The sequence below is a fragment of the Polypterus senegalus genome, chromosome 14 (assembly GCF_016835505.1).
Source record: "Polypterus senegalus isolate Bchr_013 chromosome 14, ASM1683550v1, whole genome shotgun sequence".
Taxonomy (NCBI): domain Eukaryota; kingdom Metazoa; phylum Chordata; class Cladistia; order Polypteriformes; family Polypteridae; genus Polypterus; species Polypterus senegalus.
The window spans coordinates 42,136,529-42,161,560 of record NC_053167.1 but is presented as its reverse complement, the minus strand read 5'-3'; the positions used below and the strand labels follow the sequence as shown (position 1 = coordinate 42,161,560).

The 25,032-nt window shown below is 35.2% G+C and overlaps 1 protein-coding gene across 6 annotated transcripts in view; it reads right to left on the bottom strand.

Moving 5' to 3' along the window:
* The window catches only part of rgs19 (regulator of G protein signaling 19), a 135,841-nt gene that overhangs the window by 79,773 nt on the left and 31,036 nt on the right, over nucleotides 1–25,032 (bottom strand). The window contains exon 2 of one of the 6 annotated variants that reach the window (XM_039734740.1): nucleotides 11,203–11,326. The exons of the other annotated variants lie outside the window; for them this stretch is intronic. Coding sequence (XP_039590674.1) covers nucleotides 11,203–11,232 — 30 coding nt within the window. The 5' untranslated portion in view covers nucleotides 11,233–11,326. The remainder of the gene's footprint in view (nucleotides 1–11,202; nucleotides 11,327–25,032) is intronic. 6 annotated transcript variants of the gene reach the window in all.

Sequence of the window (25,032 nt, the reverse complement as noted above, 5' to 3'; positions counted from 1 at the left end):
ACCTCCCTCTTCCAAACCCATGCTCACTGTTCCCTAAAACTCCACTTCTTGCCATGTGCTGCTCAATCTTAACCTTAATGATTCAATACAGTTAGGTCCATAAATATTTGGACAGAGACAACTTTTTTTCTAATTTTGGTTCTGTACATTACCACAATGAATTTTAAATGAAACAACTCAGATGCAGTTGAAGTGCAGACTTTCAGCTTTAATTCAGTGGGATGAACAAAGAGATTGCATAAAAATGTGAGGCAACTAAAGCATTTTTTTAACACAATCACTTAATTTCAATTGCTCAAAAGTAATTGGACAAATTAAATAACTGGAAATAAAATGCTCATTTCTAATTCTTGGTTGAAAACCCTTTGCTGGCAATGACAGCCTGAATTCTTGAACTCATGGACATCACCAGATGCCGGGTTTCCTCCTTTTTAATGCTCTGGCTTTACTGCAGCGGCTTTCAGTTGCTGTTTGTTTGTGGGCCTTTCTGTCCGAAGTTTAGTCTTCAACAAGTGAAATGCATGCTCAATTGGGTTAAGATCAGGTGACTGACTTGGCCATTCAAGAATTTTCCACTTCTTTGCTTTAATAAACTCCTGGGTTGCTTTGGCTGTATGTTTTGGGTCATTGTCCATCTGTATCATGAAACGCCGCCCAATCAATTTGACTGTATTTAGCTGGATTGGAGCAGACAGTATGTCTCTGAACACCTCAGAATTCATTTGGCTGCTTCTGTCCTGTGTCACATCATCAATAAACACTAGTGTCCCAGTGCCACTGGCAGCCATGCACGCCCAAGCCATCACACTGCCTCCACCGTTATTTTACAGATGATGTGGTATGCTTTGGATAATGAGCTGTTCCACGCCTCCTCCATACTTTTTTCTTGCCATCATTCTGGTAGAGGTTGATCTTGGTTTCATCTGTCTAAAGAATGTTTTTCCAGAACTGTGCTGGCTCTTTAGCAAAGTCCAATCTAGCCTTTCCATTCTTGAGGCTTATGAGTGGCTTGCACCTTGCAGTGCACCCTCCGTATTTACTTTCATGCAGTCTTTTCTTTATGGATATCGATACGCCGACCAAGCCCTGGAGAGTTTTGTTCACTTGGTTGGCTATTGTGAAGGGGTTTCTCTTAACCATGGAAATGATTCTGCGATCATCCACCACTGTTGTCTTCCGTGAGCGTCCAGGTCTTTTTGTGTTGCTGAGTTAACCAGTGCTTGCTTTCTTTCTCAGGATGTACCAAACTGTAGATTTTGCCTCTCATAATATTGTAGCAATTTCTCGGATGGGTTTTTTCTGTTTTCGCAGCTTAAGGATGGCTTCTTTCACCTGCATGGAGAGCTTCTTTGACCGCATGTTGTCTGTTCAAGCAAAATCTTCCACATGCAAGCACCACACCTCAAATCAACTCCATGCCTTTTATCTGCTTAATTGATAATGACGGACTTGCCCACACCTGCCCATGAAATAGCCTTTGAGTCAATTGTCCAATTACTTTTGAGCCCCTGAAATGAAGGGATTGTGTTTAAAAAAATGCTTTAGTTGCCTCACATTTTTATGCAATCGTTTTGTTCACCCCACTGAATTAAAGCTGAAAGTCTGCACTTAAACTGCATCTGAGTTGTTTCATTTAAAATTCTTTGTGGTAATGTACAGAACCAAAATTAGAAAAAAGATGTCTCTGTCCAAATATTTATGGACCTAACTTATATATATATTTGAATTACTTAGAATGTTTCCTACTTTTTTCAGGATCTCAGTATTACATGTTTTTTTTAAATTAACTTTTACTAACATTACTTGGAAACATTGTAATTTGTTTTATGTAATTTTTGGAATTACTACTGTCAATTTTTTTAGAGCTGGCAATTAATTGCCATTAATGCCTGAGATTAACGCATTACAAAATTTCTGCAATTACATTTTTCCAATCAACTCCCAAGTATGTTAATTTATTCCAGTCAGTTTGACCATACACAACACTTAATGAAGCAACAGCAAATGAATCCAAGTCTATTAATAGTCATAGCGGTTAATCAGCACTTGACTGTTTCCTTTGGTATTTCTTAATAATGAACTTCATTCACCTACACCAGTAGAGTCGCCACTCATCCCTTATAAAAAGGGATCACCTATTTTAACATAAAATGTTGCACGCCATATTGAATCAATAAGGGGTATGATTTTTTGACACATTGCTTCATATATACACTAGTTCTTCAAATTGTAGAGAATATCATGAGAACAACTAAAATCAAACTAGTTATGTAAGTGGAGTGAATTTGTTTCATTTTCATATCATGATAACATTTCAGACAAACAAGAACTGCGCACTGATTGAGTTTTTGCGTTGGTGTCATCCTTGCCATTATGCTGCTTTCACACATGAAGTGTAAAAAAGAGAAAAAGTCACATCACTTAGTATAGCAGAACTACGAGAACAAGACACTACACACTGTGTAAACATTAATATGGTGATGTCTGCTAATCCAAGCCTGCCAGTAAAAGAGGCTGTTGAGGTACAGGTATGAGTGGGAGACAGATTGTCTGTGTTGTGCCTTCTCGGTCATCCATGAAGGGAAATCTGACCGGCAAAATCAAGGTGCAGGTTCTGCCCATGTCCGAGTAGCTAAAGAGCAGATGACACAGAGTGGAATCGCTCAATTCCTGTACCGCACTCACACTTCCCCCAAATTAGATATGATATGTTGTTGTTATTTAATTTATTTCATGTTCCCTGCTGTAGCCTATGTTATAGGCTACGTTAGCCTATGCTATACTGGAAACAATAAAACTAAGCAATTATCAGTGCAAATTAATCATGCTAATATTTCTATCCATTTAGGCTGAGCGTTAGAAGGCATATTTTATCATTCATAAATGATATATTCTGTGTGGTTTAAAACATCTAAATAAATAACCCTATCAAATACATATCTATAAGTTTTCTTCAGTCTATCTTTTGCTGTTTAAAAACATAATGAATATTTCCAATCTCTAGGTAACAGCTGCAGAGTTGTTTGATGTATATCACACAGTTAAGTATAACCTGAGCTATAACAGTGCAGACTGTGTACAAAAGCTAAATCATGATTTTATGTTTCTGTTTTATTTTTCAATAAAGTAACTGAAACAATTTGATATGAATAGACATAAACAATTTAATATGGATAGGCAAACGATTACTAAAACTTTTATTAGAAATTAATTACAGTGTTATTTCTGCTTACAAAAATATTAATATGGTTAAAGAAAATACAATACATTCTGATTAATATGCATTTACAATTGCTTAAAAGTTGTAATTGTGCAATTAATGTTATTTTTTGTTATAAATTTTCATCTCTTTTATGGGCATTGCAATGTGGATGACAAAAGTGGCGGAGGCTGCTAAGCAATAACGGCCAATGGCAGAATCAAGTGTGATGTTGTGCCCACAAACCGGCATCTGAACTTTGCATCAGCAACACACAAAAAAAGTTTTAGTAATCTCTGCATTGATAGAATGAAAGATTCACCAAACTAATGTGTATCAGACCTCTGCCAGTTTTATGATAATTCCTTTGACTCAACTCCAACAAATATTTAAATCTGCTATATACATTTTTGGACTAAAAGCAAAGTGATTAAATGACAGTATGGCAAAAGGTATTTGAGTTTTACCAAAATATATTGATCTCACACCTGTTATACGACTGTTCAGTTTCAGTTCAGACCATGATCCTCGTTACTATTAATATGACATTATCATTTATGGTCAAACTTTCATCAAATGCTATTTTTAAATTTAAGAAGATATTAATTCCTTAACATTACAGGCACAATAATAATTGTCATTTACATGTTAAACAAGTTATAGTTATTGATTTATTAAGCGGCTGACTTTCAAAATCTTTTTAGAATTTTAAATCTGCAAAAATGTCATGAGACTATAAAAACACACAAAAAACATGTCAAATTCAAGATGCACGAATATAAAAGTATAACTATCAAAATATTCCAGTTAAAATTAATGTCATCCTCTACAGAAAACATTATACTTTCTGCTTTTTAGGCTAAAGAAAGTCATACTCCCAATTATAGACTCACATGAGTATCCCAGCAGCATCTGACACAACCCTGGATGTGATGGGATACAGAGCCCAAAACAGAATACACTTATTAAGACAGTCAGTCTCATCTGTATTGGGATAGCTTAAATTCAACAATAAACCTAACATATACACACATCTTTTAGAAAAGCAGAATATCCAGAGAAAACCTATGTGAAAAAAATGAAATCATCTAAACCGACAACCGACAACAACCAAGCTAGGAAACCCATAGCCTAGAAGCAACAGAGCAGAAGTTCGATCCATTTCCCCTCTGAATCACCCTTTACCAGACACTGAGAAGCTATTCTAAACTACACTGTGTGCACAATTATTAGGCAAGTGAGTATTTTGACCATATCATCATTTTTAATGCGTATATTCCAACTCCAAGCTGTATTAACTTGAATGCTTATTGGATTTAAGCACGTCAGGTGATGTGTATTTGTGTAATGAGGGAGGGTGTGGCCTAAGGAGATGAACACCCTATATCAAGGTGTGCAGAATTATTAGGCAGCTAGTTTTCCTCAGGCAAAATGGGCCAAAAAAGAGATTTAACTGACTCTGAAAAGTCAAAAATTGTAAAAAGTCTTTCAGAGGGATGCAGCACTTTTGGAATTGCTAAGATATTGGTGTGTGATCACAGAACCATCAAACATTTTGTTGCAAATAGTCAACAGGGTCACAAGAAACGTGTTGAGAACAAAAGACGCAAATTAGCTGCCAAAGATTTGAGAAGAATCAAACGTGAAGCTACCAGGAACCCATTATCCTCCAGTACTTTCATATTCCAGAGCTGCAACCTACCTGGAGTGCCCAGAAGTACAAGGTGTTCAGTGCTCAAAGACATGGCCAAGGTAAGGAGGGCTGAAACCCAACCACCACTGAACAAGAAACATAAGTTGAAACGTCAAAACTGGGCCAAGAAATATCTGAAGACAGATTTTTTCAAAGGTTTTATGGACCGATGAGATGAGAGTGACTCTTGATGGACCAGATGGATGGACCTGTGGATCAGTAATGGGCACAGAGCTCCACTCCAACGTGGAGGTGGGGTACTGGTATGAGCTGGTATTTTTAAAGATGAGCTAGTTGGACCTTTTGCATTGAAGATGAACTCAAAATCAACTCCCAAACCTACTGCCAGTTTTTCAAGACACTTTCTTCGAACAGTGATACAGGAAAAAGACCATGATTTTTATGCAGGCCAATGCTCCATCACTTGCATCGAAGTTCTCCACTGCGTGGCCAGCCAGTAAAGGCCTTAAAGATGAAGGAATAATGACATGGCCCCCCTTCCTCATCTGACCTAAACCCTATCGAGAACTTGTGGGCACTTCTTAAACGCTAGATTTACGGGGGAGAAAAACAATACACCTCTCTGAAGAGTGTCTGGGAGGCTGTAGTCACTGCTCCACAAAAAGCTGATCGTCAACAGATCAAGAAACTGACAGACTCCATGAATGGAAAGGCTTATGACTGTTATTGGAAAGAAGGGTGGCTATATTGGTCATTGATTGATTGATTTATTTTTTTTGAAATGTCAGAGATGTTTATTTGTAAATTTTGAGGTGTTTGTTTATTATTCTCACTATAACAGATGAAAATAAACAAGTGAGATGGGAAAATTTTCATTTTTCCTTTAGTTGCATAATAAATCTGCACACTAATAGTTGCCTAATAATTGTGCGCACATATGTATTCCCCTGATGATGTTCACACTCACATTTCCGTTGTGAAACATTCAGGTTTCAGGTTTATTAACATTTTGGATTGACTGATAGCACTGTGTTTGTTCCATATTAAAATTAATCCTCAAAAATACAACTTGCCTAACTAATAATTGTGCACACAGTGTACAAACACAAAGTACATGGGTAACACTTTAGTTTAGGTACTGCATTACTCATTTACTTTTCTTATTCGGCTGTTAATGACACTTACAAAGCATCAATAAATAAGTAATGTGTCTCTGTATAGTGTGGCATTTCATATTCTGGTGAAATTACTGATGAATATGAAGGATTCACAGGCCATATACTGTATTGGAGTATGCAATATCAAGAGAAATATGTTCCACCTAAGAAACTTCTGACTACTCCAAGGTGAAGTTATTTTAGTAGGATACATTGCACAGATAAATAGTCACTTTACTGATGCTTTGTAATTGTCATAAGTGAGACAACCAAGAGAAGCCTTTCTTAAGGTCTTGTTAAATAAAAGTAAATAATTAACAGATGCATTTTTGTAGTATCTAAACAGTGTTATCAGTACAAGCATGTTGTCTTTTCTGGAATATTGTATATCATGATCAAGCAAACAGTTTTTACTGTGTGGAGCATCTTTAAGATTTAAAGCAATTAAAATATTAATACTTAGTGTGAAAGAATCAGTCTCAACACACGAAAAAGGTTTGGGGCAGCCACCTGTATATTGTCCCTGACTGCAAAAGGGTATAGAAATAGGTTGAGATGTGCTCTAATTGAGTTCTAAACTGAACTGACTGGTAAAGAAAATGATGGTGGCTTTATAAGCCGAAATCTGAAGTGATGTCATCTAGGGCCAGAACCGGAAGTGATGTTGTTCTGGGCATTGTACCCGGAAGTGACATCAGTCTGGCTGCCAGAAACGGAAGTAGAATCAGTCTTGGGCACCGAAAACCGGAAGTGACATCATTGATGCTGAATCAGGTAGGTTTTCCCATATTTGTCATGCAGAGATAACAGAGGTAGGTTTAGTGCCCCCCTGGCCTGGCGGGTAATTACCTTTACTTGGTCTACTCTGCTCCCTCCTAATCGCACATGTGTGACATTAGAAACATTTTGCAATGGATATTCTATATAACCTTAATGATTCCATCCATTTATTACCAATCCCACTGCAGCCAATTAGCGCAAGAGCAGAAGTTGCCCCATCAGCACAGATTTCAAGGCAGAAACCAACCCTTGATAAGGCACCAGCTAATTACAGGGTACAATCTCGTACACACCCCCACTGACAAAGTCATTTTAAAGTCACTGCTCAGACAAACCTGAGAAGAAGTGGATTCCTCAGAGTAAACCAACATAAAAACAAAAACTCTGGTTTGTGAAAAAAGTAGCAGAGCTAAAAAGCAAAATTACTAGAATAGATGAAGAACATGCCAGGCTTCCAAGTGAGGCTCTGCATAGGAAAAGGCAGGCTCTGCATTCAGAACTAAACCTCTTGACAACTAAAGAAACTGAACAACTAATTTATAAATCCAGACATCATTACTATGAACATGGAGAAAGCTAATAAGCTTTTAGCTGAACAAATTCACAAGCAAGAAGTCCGCAACACAATCCCAGTAATCACCAACACGAACGGAGACAAAATCATCGACCACAAAAATAAAATGCACACACTCAGAGACTACTATAAATCCTTATATTCTACTGAGTTTAAAGAAGACAATAAACAATATAATGCATTTCTGGATACATTACAGATACCACAAATATACACTTTTAGTGCGGAGGAACTCGATAAACCTCTGGCGCTATCAAAAGTACTAGATGCATAAAGTCACTTCAAGGTGGGAAAGTAGCAGGCCTTGATGGCTACGTTGCAGAATTTTATAAGAAATTCTCTGCTCAGCTAGCTCCCCTCCTATTAGCAACATTTACAGAAGCCATAGACAATCAAACTTTTCCTCAAACTTTTCGCCAAGCATTAATCATCGTTTTTTCCAAAACAAAATAAGGACTTATTACAATGTGCATCATACAGACCAATTTCACTTTTGAATAATGATGTTAAAATACACTCCAAAATCATAGCTAGAAGGATGGAGAAAGTGCTCGCTTCAGTAATATCACAAGATCAAACTGGATTCAAGGGTCGACACTTATCTTCAAATCTTCAATGCCTGTTTAATGTAATATACTCACCAACTAAATCAAACACCCCAGAAATATTATCATTGGATGCAGAAAAAGCATTTGACATGATTGAATGGAAATACCTTTTTACTACATTGGAGAAATTTGGGTTTGGCCCGAACATTTGTGCATGGATCAAATTACTGTATACCAATCCAGAAGCTTCAGTTTGTATCAACAACATTTGTTCAGACTACTTTAAACTAGAACGTGCCCCTTGTCACCACTGCTGTTTGCAATCGCCATTGAACCACTAGCAATACACTGTCAAAATAATGATCAGATAAAGGGGATTATCAGAGAAGGACTTGAACAGAAAATGTCTCTATATGCAGATGATATGGTACTGTATATATCAGACCCACAAAATTCTGTGCCTGCAGTCTTAACAGCACTCACAGAATTTTCTGGTCTCAGAATTAATCTGAATAAAAGTGTACTCTTTCCAGTGAATTCTCAAGCATATAATATTAGATTAGATACCCTACCTTTTATCATTGCAGAACAGTTTAAATACCTAGGGGTAAACATCACAAGTAAACATAAAGCTCTTTATCAACAAAATTTCACCATCTGCATGGAAAAAATTAAGCAAGACTTGCATAGATGGTCAACCCTTCATCTCACTCTAGCTGGAAGAATTAACACTGTTAAGATGAATATTCTTCCTAAGCTCCTTTTTTATTTCAAAACATCCCAATATACATCAATAAATCATTTTTTAAGCAATTAGATTCAACAATAACCTCATTTATTTGGAACTCAAAACATCCATGTATCCAAAACGACCCTACAAAGACAAAAGACAGAAGGTGGCATGGCTCTACCTAACTTCCAGTTTTATTACTGGGCAGCAAACATACAAGCTATAAAAACCTGGACACAAATAGAAGAACATACACAGGCTTGGTCTGCAATAGAAATAAAATCCTGCAGTATTCCCTGCTCTGTGCCCAATAAATACAAGTTATTGGCAATATACTAATAACCCAATTGTGCTTCACTCACTTAGAATATGGAACCAAAGTAGAAAGCATTTTAAGATGGAGAAGCTTTTATCTGTGGCACCTCTGCAAGAGAACCACCTCTTTCAACCTTCGTAAACATATGCAGTTTTTAATATCTGGAAAAATTTGGATTAACTTGCTTAGAGATCTTTATATAGACAACATCTTTGCATCCTATGAACAATTACATTCCAAATTTAACATTCCAGCTACACATTTCTTTCACTATCTTCAAATTAGGAACTTTGTTAAACAGAACCTCCGATTTTCCTCATCTTGCACCCTCGTCCATGCTGGAAAAAAATATTGCTCAATTTCAAGGACTTAGACACCATCTCTGAAATATATAAAATTATTTTACAGTCCCTCCCTTTCAAAGATCCAAGAGGACACTGGGAAAAAGATCTCTCAATTAATATATCAGAAAAGGAGTGGAAAGTAGCAATGCAGAGAATTCACTCGAGCTCCATATGCGCAAAGCATACAATTATACAACTCAAAATTATATATCGAGCACATCTGTCTCATCTAAAACTCTCCAAAATGTTTCCAGGGCAAGATCCAACCTGCGAACGCTGCAATCAAGTCCCAGCCTCACTGGGTCACATGTTCTGGGCCTGCACCAAATTAACATCATTCTGGACCAAAATTTTGAATTACCTTTCAGACAGCCTTGGACTCACAATCCCTCCTAACCCATTAACAGCTGTGTTTGGGGTTCTTCCAGATGGGTTTAAAGTGGAGAAGGACAAACAAACTGTGATTGCATTCACTACACCTTTGGCACGCAGACTTTTTCTGCTAAACTGGAAAAGTCCAAACTCTCCTCTTTTAAGTCAGTGGGAAACCGATGTTTTATACTATTTGAAATTGGAAACAATCAAATACTCAGGATCTGTACAGATTTTTTTCAAAACATGGCAGGATCTAATCAGTAATATTTTAAAATAAGCTCTTAAAGCACAGAGGAAGCAATTATTTCCGCATTTCTTTTTCTTCTCCAATCATCTCTATTGGCTTATCAAACTTATCAATTTAGGTATGTTTACAAGCCTTAAATTTTACTCCGTTGGCCTTGCTCTCTCTCTCAGGGGTGGGGGTCGACTTGTTCTCAATTCTACTTTTTGTAAAAATTGATTGATTTGTATGGAATGATTGCAATAAAATTAATAAAAAAAAAAAAAAAAACACAAACTCTGCATAAATGAAGACCGGGCTGGGATTTGAATTCACTACAATGGAGCTGTAATGCAGAAGTGACTTTTAGCAAGTGATTGAAAAAAGCTAACACTAGGACAACATTTTCTAAAAATAAGACTTTTAAAAAGTCTGTTACTAATATTACAAGATTGTATAGGAAATCATATCATTGCTCAATAAAATTCATTCAGTTTACATTTGTCCACTTTTTTATGTTCATTCCTAATAATACAGAATCACAAGGGCCAGGATCTAACTTTTTCGCATTAGGTGTAAAACAGGAATTATTCTTGCACAAGACAACAATGTAACACAGGTCTATGCATCCATAGCAGCTTTATTATGATGCTGGAGAGTGGTGATGTATTTCAAGTTGATCAGATGTGCTAGTAAGACTTTTCATTGTCTATTCTGAACAAATAACAATAGTACCACCACTGCTATTATTACTACATGTTCATCTCCTCATACTGTGGTAGTTTAGAAACCACAATCAACAAACCCCACACATGTTTGTGGAATCTAGATTACTTAAAGAAAACCAAAGGAGTAACAAAGTAAAAAGGCAAACTTAAATTTCATACAAACATTGACTGGTCTGGAAATTAAACTACGATTACTGCTGGCTCCTAGAGCTATGAGGAAGCAACTCATTATGTCACCGTGACAATTTTTATCTAAATATTCCAATCATTACTATATGGCAAAATGTTGTCTCATCTTGTAATTCTCCAAATATTGCTGTTAAACATTAGAACAATTTTGATGAGATCAGGACAATCAGCTCAAAAGAAGAGATCATTCAGCCCAACAGAATGACCTGTTAGGAGTGTAGGTGCTTGATTACATCAGTCACAGGATGAATTTTGCCCTGGGTATGTTTTAGATAACTTTAGTTGAGAAATACAGTATGTGAATGATGAACAATTTTTAGCATAATTATGGAATGCTCGGCCAATATGGAACTAAAATGTATTTTGTGAACTGCAAAAATCTTACCTGATAGGTCCCTTTCCCATCGTTTTCCATCTTGTCCAAAGATCCTCAAAGGGTAAATTTCTAGAAATTGTTTATTTTGTCTGGAGATGCCATCTGTATCTTCATTCAAACCAGCCAGTATCACCTCCAAGATAGATATAGATGAAATATGAGGGAAGGTTGTAATTTGTTAATAGAAGATAATATGTTTTGCTGTAAGATTAACTTTGGAACATAATAGTTAATTATCAATATAGAGATCTCTAAATGACATAATAAGTAGATACTTCTATAGCTTGAATGTTATATGGGCTAAGGAAGGCTAAAATAAGTGATTACCATGAAAAAGAGCGGCAGATAAGAACTGTGCTTTCAAATGTGTGCCACATTGGTTCCATTCTCATTAATAAATGTCAAACTGCTGCACTATGGGTAAGCTGATGGTAGTGTTGATTAGAGCACATAGTCAAAGTTACAAAGATTTAGAACAAGATTTCCTTTCCATGGCTAACCAAGCAGGTGTAGTGGCATGGACTTCTGCCACTTTTCAATTTTTATTGTGTGAATAAATATATTTACAGTCCAGTGCTAGAACTGAAGTTTAGATACTGCCATACTTTCTTTAGCTTTAAATCTCTTTTGAGTTGCTTTTCGATGTGCGCCTGTTTTGAATTTTAGATCAATGAGGTAACAGCATAGCTAAATTCTTAAAGATAGCTTAATAAACATATATATGAATGCTCTGAGATACAGGAGCTTTGGAAGGATATTTACTGCAGGACTGTTTTAAATATCATAAAATACTGGTGTAGTTTATAAGAAGAGCAGCAGAATAGAGCAGAAGGATGAATGTTAACGTCGGACAGAACTCTGGTTCAGTCTTCCACTACAAATGCTTATGCATGTGGCTGAATGTGCTTTTTTTTTCCCTGGAACTTTGTGTATTTCTCTCACCACCTAAACACATGCTTTGGACTTACTGCTGTTTGCATTATTGCTGCTGGTGGCAGGTTAAGCTATGGTACTTTACAACCCTAACCAGGACAAGCAGGTTTAGAATGTCTATATACAGTTTATGGATGGATTTATAGATTGTAATATAGAAATTATTGTTTTCATCAATGCTGTCTTCAAACTGCAGTTAAATAGATGAATGGTGTTTTCCAGATACATTTAACTAGATAAATAGATGAATAATAAAACAAAAGTTTGAGGGCAGAGTGGTTGCTCTGAGGCTAAGGATCTGCGCTGGTATCCCGAAGGTTGCCGGTTCAAATCCCCATCAGTGCCAAAAGAGATCCTACTCTGCTGGCCCTTAACCTTCAATTGCTCCAGGGGCGCTGTACAATGGCTGACCCTGTGCTCTGACCCCAAGGGGTATGCGAAAACTAATAAATTCCTAATACGAGAAATTGTATAAGGCAAAATAAGGAACAAAAGTATCATACGGTATCCCATAGGCAAAAATGTTGATGGTATGGACAAAATACTAAGGGCAAGTTGGCTTGTTACACATGTTCAGTGCCATATGGTAATTACACTAAGGAATAGATAGTACATTAAAAATCACAAACAGAAAACATATGTCAAGAACAGTGTTATGTTTCATCTAATATATATTTCAGGCAACCAATATTTTGAAATGCTCCATGAATACAACTATTATGTTAAAATGCTCTCTTGTCTATTTGAGAGACATAATGTATTCTATTAGGTTGCTGTTGAAATATATATACAGTATGTGTGGTGACTAACTTAGTAGTACGTGCTGTGAGGTAATCTGATAAGGAAGAAGGACTTTCTTTCTATTATCTAATGTCAACTGCATTACCGAACATAAATATCATAATAATGTTATTTTTTAAATATTATGGTACCTAAGGCTTAACTCTTCCAAGCCAGAATAGCAGGTGGCTAATCTGCTTTTCACACAGTAGAAAAAATTATTTATTGTTTATAAATCGTCCAGATGAAGATTAATCAGATTTGCATGTGTTAGACCTCAAAGAGAAACTTGAGATACATGAGACATTTGTTTTAACACTGACTACACATTTATGTGATATTTAGTGGTATCTGACTTTAATAACAATTCATATACAGTAAGTTGAACAGTTTCTTGCTGTTATAAATTTTACCTGAACTGCTGTTTTCAGTCAATACACATCAAAATCCTGAACAGTATTTATCAGAAAAGTAATATTCAGGATTTTACCTACATCCTTCATTTACTGGTATTATTTCATAAAAGAGTCAGTAATAGGTGATGGTTCCTAAAATGCAAACAGAAATAGGGCACATTTGTGCAATACAAAGTATATGATGCTACTAGTGGATATAAAAAACATAATACTAACTGTATGGTCATAAAAAGCAGACATAGATGATGCCTGGTACAACCTAGTTCAAGGTTCTTATCCCAAGAACTAAAAGTTTACTGATATTGACTGTTGTAATGTCCTGAGTATGAATTCAAGCTGTAACTTTTCGTCTGTTAGAATGACCAAAGTCATCTTTACGTACAGGTCATCAAAGCACGTATGCCACTTAAAAGTATGTTATATATTTAAACAATACATATAAACAAAAGCCAGTGGACACACATACACGGTATATTCAGTACAATCCAGATGAGTGACACTTTTACCCAGCATACTATATCTCAACATTCATTACAGTGCATAAGAATTTTTAAGATAAGTTTAGTTAGATTGTCAGCCTATCAAGAGTGAGTACTTCAAAAATGTACACAGTTGAGATGACCTGTACTGTAGCATAAACATTCTGAAATATAATGCATTCAGGTCAGGTCAGGTTGGGGAGCATGCACTGTTACATGGCTGTCCCCTTGGCCTGGTCCAGCCACTTGGATCCTCAACAGTGAGGATTAAGTGAGCTAGATCACAATCTGGAAATCATGCCACATGGCCACAGTGCCATAACTGACGCTCGCTCACAATGGAGGTAATGGGCCTCATTTTGGACTCTGTGAGGAACTGCTCATTTGACATTAAGTCAAACCAGCAGTACTCAAGGATTCTCCGAAGAGACAAGGTACCAAAGAAATCCAGTCTTTTTCTCAGGTCACTAGATAGTGCCCATATCTCACAACCATATAGCAAGACAGGAGGCATCAGGACTCTAAAGACTTGGACCTTTGTCCTTTTGCAAAGATATCAAGAGTGCCAGACATCCCTTTCCAGCAACCTCATGTCACTCCATGCTTTCCCACTCCATCTGCTGACTTCATTGGAAGAGTCACCAGAGATATGAATGTTGCTGCCGAGGTAAGCAAACCTATCAACAGGGTCAAGATTCTCTCTGCAGACAGACAAACTGTTGATGGCTGTGCCCAAGAGGTCATTAAAGGCCTGGATTTTGGTTTTTATCCAGAACACTCGCAATTCCAAACACAGACTCCTTGCTCAGGCTTCAAGAGCCTGAAACACAGCCTCCAATGATTAATGCATACTATCAATAATATTAGCAATATTTTTACTATTAGTAATATTTTGAATGAATCATTTTTGAATATATCATTTGCATTAGTAATATTTTGAATGTATCATTTAAGTAAATTACATTACAATAAACCTATATAGTATGCAAAGGTTTTAAATAATGTACATACAGTGTGCTCATTCAGATACAGCCATACACCACAATGTGTTGATGGAAAGTGATGCCTGATGTATTCTGTAACCAATGTCTTGAATGAGAGAGTTAAAAATAAATGATTCCAAGAACAGTCCATGTTAGATGCAGTACAGGAGGCAGAGTGACCTGCTCAGTAATGAACCGGGCTCAGTTCCACATGGTGGGAAACGCACATACAATGCTAGAGCCTGCTGGTTGTGCTTTTTGACTTGTCTACCTTAAAAGTGATTTCTAATAAAACATATTTTCCTAAAGTTTCATTTTGTCTTACAAATAGGAGTGAAGGTTGTTTATAATAGAGACACTGCAGAAGATTTATAACATTGTGTCTGTAAAGAAATAAGTGAACATTTTTTACCTAAACAGAAAAAAACATGCCAATAATGAAAAAAGTATGAAGAAATGACCTCAAGGGGCAAAAGGTAAAACAGCGCTCTAGAAAATCTTGTTTAAGATGAGTCAATGATACCAACATTCTTTTAGGAAATTTTATGCTTAAAAATAAATAAGGTATTGAATATCCTTTGTAGAGAAGCCTATAGTTTTCCTCACAGCCCTAAGCAGTGTTTTAGGTTTACTGCCAATTATAATTGATCTGTATGTTTATGAGTTTTCCCGGTGATAGACCATAGTTAGATTCCACCTTGAACCTTCAGACTACCAGTATGAATGTCATACCCTTCCACATTAATCCTGAATTAAATGAACTGAGTTTGAGAATGTATGTGTACATATACAGTATATATAGTTATTGATATAGATGTGTATGTGTACATAAAAGTGTGTGCATTTATGTATGCATCTACTGTATGTATGGATGTGTACTCTGTGCGTATGTTTTCTTATGTTCTACTTTTGCATACTGTAACACATGTATACATAATGCTTTAACATGTATAATGAATAAAATGGATGTTCAAAAAACTGTCTATATACTGTTAGTCTAGCAATGCAATCATTAGTCAGAATTAATTGTGAAGATTCAGCAGATTTAAAGCTGCAAGTGTGCAAAAAAAATGAGGAAATTAACAGCACAAGAGGAAGAGACTGTGCTGTAAAGTAAAACAAACAACTTGGTAGAGGTAGGGTGGAATTATTCAAAATGGAGGATGTACTTTAAATGTGAGGAATAACCAGTAGATTATTTTGAAGTATTTTAGCCGAAAACACATAAACGCTGCAATAATATTTTCCTTGTGTTGGCTTGTTAGAATGACTGGTAGAATGCTGTTTTGAGGATATGTATTATTTCAATGTCACTTTAAAGAAAAATGTATCTGCTAATATGTTCTGGCATACCTCGGGTCTGAAATCATTTTCTTTAAGTATGTATAGCATCTTTCTCTTGACCATCTTATACTAGCAAATCACCATATTTGCCACAGCAAATTTAATCACAAAGCACTTTTTCAGGGAAGTGTGAATGTGCCCAAACAATAGTTACATTGTTTCAGCATTCATGATTTAAATATCTCTGGTGTGATGTTCATTATATCATTATACATTATAGTTTAGTACTTGCATTTGAAGGATAATGGAAAAATATAATTGCAAGATGCATTTCATTGGTGACGCAATGCTTGCAGAAGAACTGGTGCCACTCCCTTCTGTAAAGTATTCAGGTAAATTATTGAGGGAGGTAAATTTGACACAGAATCTGTCCACAGCACCAGTTCATAGAAGGAATCTCCACTTGACTTCGTTGTTCATTTGAAGCTCTCACTTTTTACAATATCAAAGTAGATGCTTTTATTGACTCCCACAATGTGGTGCAGACTTTTTTAACACATTGATATTGCATGATTTAGCCATGGCAAATACATGAGAAAGAGTGTCCTACAAAAGCAGCTTATTGCCAGCTACTCCTGCATCACAGCTACATATTTCTGTGAATGCTTTTTGATGTATGGTGTTGGAGTGACCCAGAGAATATTGTAACTGACAGCAGAAATAAACAAAAGTAAATGTTTAAAAATGTGATGTAATTGAACACTGATCATGCAATTCACTTTCCTTGTGAAAACCGATGTCATAACAGTAATGTAAGCAGTCAGGAAAGCTTTCAAAAAGTTAGTGTAAATAGATCACATATAAATGCTTTATGCAACATTTTGTAAAGGTATAGTGTGACTGAGGCCTATATTAAGCTTCTTGTAAAAACAATACGCTAATAAGTTAAAGGTAAAAGGACTTAAAGGCAGAAAATACAATAAAAACCAAGGGCAAAAGCAGTTAAGAAATACACATTTGAATAATCCAAGTCATTATAGTGAAACTGTAAATTATAGTAGGTAAGGTAAAGGCACCTATTTGCTGATTTTTACCAGGCCAATTTAGCTTTGATAGGTAACCTGTCATTCGTGTGTTTAGAATGTGAGATGATTACGGAAGTGTCTGGAGAAAAATTAATTGTTGCGTGAAGAGAAGATGGACGCTAAACACAGACTATGGAAATTCCACACAGACTCTATTTTGCCACCCTGATAAAAGAATGACAATAACCACATAGATATACCTTTAGAAAAAATTGATGTGGATGTTGAAAAAGCTCCACCAACCATTTTTTTTGTGTTGTGAAATCATAAAAACATTGAATTACTAAATGACAGGGCTACTTTGTCAGTGTCTGACTGTGTGAATGGATTGTTTATTTGCTTGTGTACTATGCTGAGCAAATATTTAATATACTGTGGGCTTCTTTTACAGGCTCCATCCTGTGATCTAAACTTGAATGAAGCTATTCCATCACACATGGAAAACGTACCAAGGAGTGTGGTAGTCAGAAGGACTTTAAGGACCCTCAAACCTCAACTCAGTGTTACTTTTGAGAAATTAGTTTCACTAGACTGACAAGCTTTGTTGGGGTGAATGTCCTGTTCTCATCAAAACTGTCTACATTGAACTCTATGGCCTACATTGTATTTTACAGTCACACTACTTATTCATCAAGCCAATTTAAATTCACTAACTTGAAATAGTATGTTTTAAAATATTGTGCATCATTGATATTTTAAAAGTTTCTTACCGCATTTTAAAGGTGTACTCTCCCACATTTCACTAAAAATAATATATAAAAAACTATTCAAATGCATTTAGTTTACATCGTACATCCAACACTTTTTTCTTTTAACTACACTTGAATTGAGTTCTCATATCTTCTTATTGGGCATTTATAAATATTATTTCAAAACACATTAATTTTATATATCAAATGCTTAGGTCTATAGACAACCTTCTAAAGAAATTAAGACTACAAAAATGGCCAAATATCTTCTTTTTTTTTTTTGCTGTATATCTCAGTTTAGCTGTTTATTCACAGTCTGTGCTTTATTGGTACATTCATAATAAACCATTTATCAGACCTAAATACTTCACCAAACTGCAACAGCAGCAGTGCTGAAACTGAGAGACATCAAAAACCAAACAGGCCTTATTTTATGAAAAACAAATTGACTTGCTGTTCAAGAATTACTTTGGAGTTGAAGGGAGCACTTAAAAGTAAAAGCTACAGTATATCTAAAGAAACAGATGAAAAGAAAGATAAAGTAAAAGTAAATATATCTGACCTGGAAGACACTGTTGTATATGGCGTCACCAGGGGAAATAGAAGCTTTACTTTATAATAAAAGCTCTGATCACATCTCTTTACTAACTTGTTCTGATATTAAAAATCTGATCACATCTCTTTACTAACTTGTTCTGATATTAAAAAAAATTAGGTATGTATGTTTTACTTTAAAAATTGACAAATTATTAAACATCCATAGCTTGTTAAGCATATAATGCTAATTCAAAACAAACAAATTCCATTATATGCAAACTGACAAAATATCGACTATCATTAAAAAGCTCAGGTGGTAAAGTGATCCTTTACCTTACCTTTACCTTATCCTCTGCTGACCGCAGAGTTATCTGCCGTAATATAAAGTCATTCCTATGAACTGCCAACACTTACCGTACTGGGTAATTTTTTTTATAGCATATTTGGCATGGGGGGAAGGAAGTTGTGTGGTTTGCACAAGAATAGTTGGACCACCACCTAAGTATGAAGCAGACTGATATATAGTATATGCTCTTTATAACACTCTGCAGACATTTCAGATCATAATCAAACCCAAACAAATTCTGATTACAGTTAAGATAGGCTGCATTCTGAGGATTTGTTTTTTACATGCACATTTTCTAAATAAAAGTTGTATACTGGTTGTCTTCATGTGCTTTATACAATACATTTTATTTCCATTGTTTTGACATACTGTATCAGAATTTTATCATCTCATTTTATTTATTCTCAAGTTTGGACTAGAACACATCTTGTCTCTAATCCAGCAGTCTCTTCACTAAGGTTAATTTATTTCAGTTAGTAGAATTTTATGGACTCTTTTCATGCATGGCTCACTCACCATTCTATGCACTCCTTGAGCTTCATTCATAAGTCCTACCACATAGGAAGTGCATTGCATTTTTCGAAAATACAAAATAACACAAACTGAATATACTTTTATTCACATTCACATTTTGATAAAACTGATTCCTCTCTGATGACACATAACTTTGTAAGGATCTACCTGAGTACTGCTGAAGAAAAGGAAGACTTAAGAGACTGAACTGGAAAATGATCTTGTATTGGTAGGTACTGTAAAAAGGTTATTCGTATCTGAGCTGTTAAGTCATGGTCAATTCTGGTTCTGGAAGTTTCTCACAATTTCCTATTTTTCCTTTTTCACTGTTTTATAGTACAGAAAGTAACCCAAGTATAAGAGCTCTAACTGTAGAAACTACAATTTAATATAATTAATATACAAGTTATTCTGTTAAAGCTTCTTATTTTAAAAATAGTTTGTCTAGCTTTGTACAATTCTGAAACTCTGTCTTAAGTACAAGTTGTAGGGTGGCCGGGTTTAAAAACTTAGACCAACAGAATCATAAATGTGTATCTTTAGAGAGCAACATATCTAATAAGCAATCCTTCAAATGTTGTGAACAAATCACTATCAAATAGCTGCTACACTGGAACTCACGGTCTCATTTAATAGGTTTAGATTTCCCATCAGAAACCATAGATGAAAAATGTATGACATCTTCTTTGCATCTTTGTTAGAGAAAGAAAAATGTTTTGATTGTTTTGATGCATATTGTATAATGATAAGAAGATGCTAAAACTGCATTATTTGAAAGGGCAATTGAAAGAGGAATTCTGACAGCAAAGAAACTGTTGATGTAAAAGTACAGCAATTTTGAACATGTAGCAGTCTCGATCAGTATTCAGCAAGGTCTATAACCATATCTCGTGTAAATTAATGCTGTGTTTTACAAGATCAGTACCAACGTGCTTTATGTGCAGGACAATGTCCCCAGAATGATCACTATCACTTTTGACTCAGAATTCAGAAAATATGATGCCATAACGCTTGTTAGACTTAAGTCTTTGTCTTGTGTACTAAAATGACTTTGCAATCATTTAAAGATGAGTTTATCACATGAAATATGTTAGATTTGCTAAATTTTATTTTATGACTTGATAATATTGAGCATCAAATGTCTATTTCTAATTAGTATTAGATTTTAAGCATTGCATAAATCAGATTAAGAATTTTACTTTGCTGGAACTCTCAAGTAAAGAAGAACTAAGGAATAAAGACATTGTCATTTTATAATTTTCTGAAGTACTTATTCTACGGGAAAAACACATGGCTGAATGAAAATGTCTAATGCTTGCTTTTTTTTCTTTTTTTTGTTTTTGTAGATTTTATTTAAAGAACTTAACATTCCATATAATCAAGAATTACTTTAACATCAAAGAAAGTAACATTACATACAATTGAGTCAAATGTAACAAACCTAAAATCAATCCCTGCCTGAAAAAAAAGAAAGGAGAGCCAACAAAAAGAACAATTCTTTAAAAAGACAACAAAGAAAGGAGAATATTGTTTTCCTCAATATAAAAGCTTAATCTAAAATTTTATTAAGTCTTGCCATATTTTTAAAAAGTTTTGAACACATCCTCTAAATGAGAACTTTTTTTTTTCCAATTTCAAATAGTATAGTGCATCAGTTACTCATTGACTTATAAGAGGTGGGCTGGGATTCTACCAGCTGAGCAAAATAAGTCCGTGTGCTAATAATGTTGTGTAGTTGAATACAATCAACTTGCCCTTCCCCACTTTCAACCCATCTGGGAGTACACCAGACTCAGCTGTTAATAGGTTAGGAGTGATTGTGACACCAAGGGCTTCTGATAGGCATTCAAAGATTTTTGACCAGAATGTTAATTTGGTGCATTCCCAAAATATGTGGCCCAGTGAGGCTGGAGCTTGATTGCAACATTCACATTTTGGACAATTTTAACTGAAATAGATGTGCTCAATTAAAGATTTTGAGTTAAATTATTGAATGATTTGTGCATATGGAGATTATGTACTTATCTGAGCTAATAAGTGAGAGATCATTTGCCCACCATACCCTAGGATCTTTGAAGCGAAGAGACTAAAATATTTTTATATATTATTGAGATGCTGTCTAAGAGTACTCATGACTGATCAATGTTTCTTCTGGAATAGAATTGGGTGGTAGGTAAAATAAATTAAGCAGGTTCCTTCTAATACATTTTTGGATTTGAAAGTAGTGGAAAAATTGTGTTGATGAGAAGTTAAATTTAAAGTATAATTGTTCATAAGATGCAAAACATTATCAATACAGGCAGTCCCCGGGTTACGTACAAGATAGGGACTGTAGGTTTGTACTTAAGTTGAATTTGTATGTAAGTCGGAACAGGTACATTATTTTAATGAATGTTATTGTTGACCGACTGTAACCAAGTGCTCTGCCAATGAATAATGGAGTTTCACCCCTCTCTGACCTTTTTATTATTTCTACTTTATTTTCAATGGTATGGTTTTTCTCTTCTTTACTGTATCACCAGCAATTGCATCAGATTTGTGTTTCAGAGACATTCTTGAAGGGTGAAGACAAAAGGTTAAGATGAGCTCTTCTACACAACACTGTACACGCTATCACAGCAGGAAGGCACCAGTCAACACGTCTGATGTATTGACAAAAGACAACTTCCTGCTATGTGCGTAACAGTACAAGAAGGCTTGCTATTGAGAATGACTTAGGGCGGCGAGGGGGGGTTCATCACTCGCCCACCTCCCAGTCACCTCCACTACAGTATGCTGCCTGCAGCATCTGCCCACTGAGAATGAACACGGTGCGGCCAAAGGCCAACCCCAATTCAACAGGCATCCCTCCAAGGCACAACTTCAATGCTACCCCCGCTGCCCCGTTCACCCTCAAGATTTTATTTTTATTGCAAAAATTAAGTGACAAAACAAATGCTTCAAATGTATGCTTTTCATACAAGTTGAGCTCTATAAGATGACCCATACTACAAATCTTCATAGTCATGGCCTCCAGAATGATGTACAGAAACAAATACTGACCAAATATTTTTCCTCTTTGCCCTGCACCCCTGTGTCTAAAATGCATCACAACTTTAAGCGTTGATGACATACCACTACTTATAAACAAATCCTTCACTGATATGCATTTTACAATTAGCAGCTCTGTCAGCTTAGGCACTTGTGACTTCATACAGTTTCTGCTAAATGTATCACTAAATACAGGAAAAGTAAAGCAATAAACACTGCAAATAGGTGGCATAATATATAGTCACATAGAGCATGACAGGAGATGGCTACGACAAATGACTCCAAAAAGTAACTTAGAGCATGCTTTTGTTATCGATGCACAATTTCAAAGCTTAATGCTGATTATGAAATTACAATTGATGCAATGTTTTAGCAATATATTATGTATTTCCTCATTTATAAAATTATGTAATTTTTATTTTAACAAAAGCACAGTGTTTTCTTCATTGTTCTCATTTAAGTATGTTTATGTTCTGCCTGAACAAGTTGCTTCATTTTTTCATTATTTTCATTTATCAGACTATTGGGTAACCAAGAGTTTTTGGTTTAGTTCAACTATGGACACTTAACTGTTTTGCCATACGGACAAAAAAGTTGAAAAATATTGCATGCTCATTGTAGTTATTTCTCATTAATTAATTTAACAAATCTGATTTCCATATCATATGTAAAGGGGCTAGACATTATTCATGGTGTAAAGAAGAAACCAACCCTGGATGAGATGATACTCTCTCTCTGAACATACTCATGCACATTTCCACACTCATGCAAACCAGGCTAAAATAACAGCCATCAACCTACTTAACCTGCATGTTAATGTTATATATATGAAAACTATCATACCTGGAGAAACTGCAAGCTCAAGATTCAAGAGGCAGAAACACTAACAACTAGACCAGTGATTTTTCCTTCTGGTTAAAAGTTGCAGTAGATTCAATTGATGATTCTTAAATATGATTCAGTTTTCACTTATGAATGTAACATAATATAAATTATGTATTTCTTTATTTGCTGTTAGACCTTCCAACATTTTTTTGTTGAATTTAGAAGAATCTATCATATTATTTAGTAGAGTTTGATATACAGTGCATGTCTTCTGTTATAGTTAACTTTAGCTTTACACATTATTGGTGATTGGCCATCACAGTGATGTCATAGTAAGTGCTGTTACTTCAGAGAACCTACATTTCTGTCTCAGTCATTAGCTGTATACCATTGGCATGTTCCATCTGTTATTGTGATTAAGTTTATCTTAATTTTCTACTTTTAAATTGGACCCATATGGGTAAGTGTAAATGTGGATTTGAGTGTGCCATTCATTTGACTGATTTCTTACCTGGGGTTAATACCTGCCTTGGGCTCAGTGCTGGAAGATTATACTTTGACTATCTGCCTCTATTTAAAGGAATAAGTGTTTTAAATTTCTTTAAACAACTAGACTTTGCTGAAACTAGTGCCAGTAATCACATATCTTTATTTTGAATATTCACTATCAAATCTGACTATTAAAATTGTTAATTATTTTTTAAATAAAATTAGCACAATTTGCACAATTGTTTGGCCTTAAAAAGCTAGATAGCCCTTGTACTTGTGAAAAAGATGCTTCGTGTTGTTTCCCTTGTCATCAGCACATAAGAAACAGATTCATTTAGCTGTTACAGAGCACGCTGAATTGCTATCAGTTTACAAGTACATTCATGTTCGTGTGTGAAATTTAGCCTGACCCAGCTGGTCAGCACAATATGAAGAATTGTCTTCTGAAAGAGATGGTTCAAAAATAGCCAGATGTACTGTACAATTGTTAACTTCAGTAATGGGCCATCCACACCTATTAGTCTTATGTTTAAATACATGACTAAATGTCATTATTTATGCACATAGATTTTTGAACTTGAAATTATATGCATGTTTTGCAAATAGTGTTTTTTGTTTCTTTTTTCCATGAAGAATAAGAGCAATTTTAAATGTATTAGACAGCAGTCTATGATTTACAATGAAATTTGCCTTAACAGTTGGTTTCGGCAAAGCGACAGATGCAATACTCATTTTATTTCTTCAATGCAGTGTCTCCAATGTACAGTTATATTTTTTGGAAAATAAAAACACTCATGGTTTTACGTACAGTATTTATGTCTTTTATGGCTATATCCAAGATTACAACAACACACATTGTGTTTCCTTATACTCTGCATAATTTTAAATTGGTTGTTCTTATTCACCTTTTATTAGATAAGCATAAAATATTGATACAAAATAATTACACGACCTAAACCTTTTTTTTAAGTTTATAGCATAAGGAAGTTGACTCTAATGCATTATTTGTATCAAAATGTGGGAGGCAAGCAACTTTCAGAACTACCACGTGGATGACTGTTCAATTTTCTATTTACAGTTTAAAGTAATAGCCCAGGACTGAGTCAAAATAGAGTATTTTTCAAATGCAGCAAACCAATTCTGTTAGGTAAAAAATGTAATCATGCTATTTAGCATGAAGTGAAATTATACTTTTAAAGTTGTGTCTCCTCCACCATTTAGTTGATTAAGTAAATTCCCCAATAGGTACGAAGATCATTCAGACTGGAATGCATCATTTAATGCAGATGTCAGGTCTATACAATGAGATGATTTTTTCAGTGATAGTAAAATAGTCAATGAGGCTTTTGTCTTGGACTCCTCAGTTACTTTGTTTATGCAAAGCTATGACCTTATTACAAACAACAGAAACCATCTTCATAAGTATAACATTTTGATAAGGTTGAATATC